Here is a 3,057-nt window from a genome sequence, read left to right on the forward strand (position 1 = left end):
CCCAGACAAGCCTCCAGTGCCTCTTGGCCTTATCTTCATCAGTGTTCATACTTATGTTAACTACTGCTGTATTTTTGGCAGCCTCAATAGTGTTGACTTTGGTTTCTGGAAAATGTTAAGAAAGAAACCTGAATTAAAAAAAAAAATAAAGAAAAAGAATTTATGCTTTCTTGAAAAGCTCCCGCTCTTAATGTACAGATTGAATTAAATTTTTCATCACCTTGAAAATTCAGCATGCAATTTTGCAATTTCAGGTTCTGCACAAACAAAAAGCCTTTAAGGCTTACTGAAGAAACTGCCTTTCCTTCTTAGTCTTCCCTTCATGTAGCCCTTCAGCTGTTTCTTTAGGATTCCTGCCTAGGTGAACAATAACCAAAGAGAAGGTTTTCAAGTCACTTTTATTTTTCTTATAAGAGAACCTTCTCTATCTTTAGCATCCTCCTATGCACCTAACAGCCAGACACAGAAATTTATCTCTCAGTTAATCCTATCTTTTATCACTTTTCCCATCATTAAAAGAAACCTAGTGAGGCTTAAAAGAATTATAAGCTTCTTTTTTTGCCATTATATTGGCTGATAAAAGCCTCAGTTTTTTAGATACTGAAAACATCATAAGTAACTTACTAGAGTCAGCATTTGACAACTGAAAACACAGCTCAGGCACAAAACATAGAGAAAGCACAGCACGGGCCATTCACCTTGCAAACTTTGCCTCGGTGTTATCTTCTCCAGTGTGAGTTTCAGGTCGATTTCTACACAGCCAGCCAGCCTTCCAGTAAATCAGTCATTGCAGCTCTTTCAAACAACGCTGTGCATTTGAATATTAAATAACATATCTTGAGGTTCACTGATAGTATCTGCACTACATTAATACCTATTGCATGCTTATATCCAAACAATGAATTCATCAAGATATGAACAAAACCCAGAATACCCTGTCCAAGGACAGTCCACTCTTTAGGTTTTGTAAAGCTTTAAAAGTAAATAAGAGGGGGATGTGGCCAGAATTGTAGATCCACCTCCTCAGACCCATTGAAAACAATAATGAATGTAAAGACAAGAAGAAATAGATAAAATGCAGTTTTGATAATTTCCAGTGACAGAGCAGTTTAAAAAAAACTGAACAAACCTCTCTAAACAGTCATGTCATTTAGAAATATTAATCATAGTGGAATTATATCCAGTATAAATTTCTGCAAAGACACAGCTTAAAAACCAAGTCTGTCAGTCTTCCCAGTCATAGGCAGGATTACTATGCACCAGACATGTTCAAGGATTAATTCTGAAGTAGCTAGTGTGAGCACCAAGAGCAGCACAGAAACAGCAGCATGGGCTTCAGCCACTGTCTATCTGCATGGGCCTGTGTGCCATAAAGTTTCTATTTTCTGAATCTGCTTTTTGGGCAGCTCTGGTCAGTGAAATTTTCAGTTATCAGATTGGTGTGCTCTAAATATCTGACCCCTTTAAATTTTTTAGCCATCATCCAAAAAGGTTTTTAAGAAGAAAAAGTTAAGGACACAACTGTTTAGTCTTTAGAAAATGATAATCCACCCATGTAGCAGTGATCTACAACAGCACTTTTTAGAAATAGTGGCTAAGAGCAAACTCACTGTCACTTTGAACCTGTGGGTGGCACCTGTATCAGTGCCAGTTCTTGCTAATTAGCTGAACTGCAAATATTTGCATTGACTCCTCACCCTCTAGTCCGCATGGATGCAAAACTCACAACAGGATGGGTATGTAAAGTGAATTTCTGATTCAGTCTCCAAGTCTTTGTACAGAGAGTTTCTACACTCATTGACATTGTTAGAAAAGGTTCACTTCACCTCACCTCTCCTGTACCACGCAGCACCAGCAGCCCATTTAATTTCCCTTTAGAGCAATTAGTAGTCCCTGAACTGACATCACTGAGAGCCAACCCACTACATGTCCTGGACCCAAGGAGGCGAGATAAAGAGTGTCCTCACCTCTCTTTGACTAGAGTTCACTTGATGGGATTGTGTTTTCTAGACTGAACTCTGATTTCAGTAGTTTGTCTTGTTTCTTACCTTTCTGCTAACATCAATCTGCAGAAAATAATGTTTTAAACTAGCTAGGCTTGTGACAGAAGCACATGAGTGAGTCCTGAAGAAACCACTTCATGGAGTTGTCACTCCAAGTATGCACCCAGAGGTTTCTTTCTCTTTGCCTGAGAAGGAGCTCATACTGTCTCATATTTTTGGATCACAGGTCCTCTAGTTCTTTTTGCTGGAATTAAAGATCTCAAACTTATGAAGACAACACAGTCTGGATTCGAAGGCTTCTATAGGAGTGAATACACCACACTTCCTGAGAGGCACGACAGGATTTTATGTGGAGAGCTCTTCTGCAAATGGTCATACGGCGAATGCAAAGATCTTGACTTTGATTGCATATGGTATAAGTCAAATCAAACAATATTACCTAATCTGTGGTCTCAAAGTCCCCCTATACAATACAGCAGGTGTAAGGGCCAGACCTGCAGCGGCAGCACTAAGCACTTGGTACCAGGGGTGAGAGGCATGCCTTTGGAGGCACTCCTCTCTCTGATGGTGGTGCACCACTGCACAGTATTTAAGGGAACAGTTCAGTGTTCAGTACAGAACACTTTATGAGAACAAACTAACAACTAATTTATTGAATACTTTTAGCAAAACACCTATTTGTGAATTATAGTGCTGATAGAGCTGTGGGGGGGTGGGAATTTGGAGGTGACAGAACAAAGAAATTGTTCTTCCATTACATCCCACGTGCCATGTATTTGTCAGAAGACAGAGAAAAATTAAAAAATAATAAACAAACAAAAACCCACAAAAAACCCCACAGCAAAACATTATGGATCTAGAGAGAGAGACAGCCAATACAAGGTTTTGTAAGAACCTGTGTTACTTCTAGGAACAAAGTCCGTGAATGTATCCTTGAAGCCTTTTCTGGGCCGCTCGACTGTGGGGAGTATTCGCCCTCCTACCAGAGGACTGTCAACTGTATCCAGATGCACATCTTTTCCAAAGTGTCACAGGTATCTTATTTCTTCCTGCT

The 3,057-nt window shown here is 39.6% G+C and overlaps 1 protein-coding gene across 1 annotated transcript in view; it reads left to right on the plus strand.

Moving 5' to 3' along the window:
* LOC104545040 (uricase-like) overlaps positions 1-3,057 on the plus strand; it is a 7,954-nt gene that overhangs the window by 2,977 nt on the left and 1,920 nt on the right. The window contains exons 5-6 of the mRNA XM_010190068.1: positions 2,230-2,416; positions 2,914-3,037. Coding sequence (XP_010188370.1) covers positions 2,230-2,416; positions 2,914-3,037 — 311 coding nt within the window. The remainder of the gene's footprint in view (positions 1-2,229; positions 2,417-2,913; positions 3,038-3,057) is intronic.

The sequence above is a fragment of the Mesitornis unicolor genome, unplaced genomic scaffold (assembly GCF_000695765.1).
Source record: "Mesitornis unicolor isolate BGI_N332 unplaced genomic scaffold, ASM69576v1 scaffold19278, whole genome shotgun sequence".
Classification (NCBI taxonomy): domain Eukaryota; kingdom Metazoa; phylum Chordata; class Aves; order Mesitornithiformes; family Mesitornithidae; genus Mesitornis; species Mesitornis unicolor.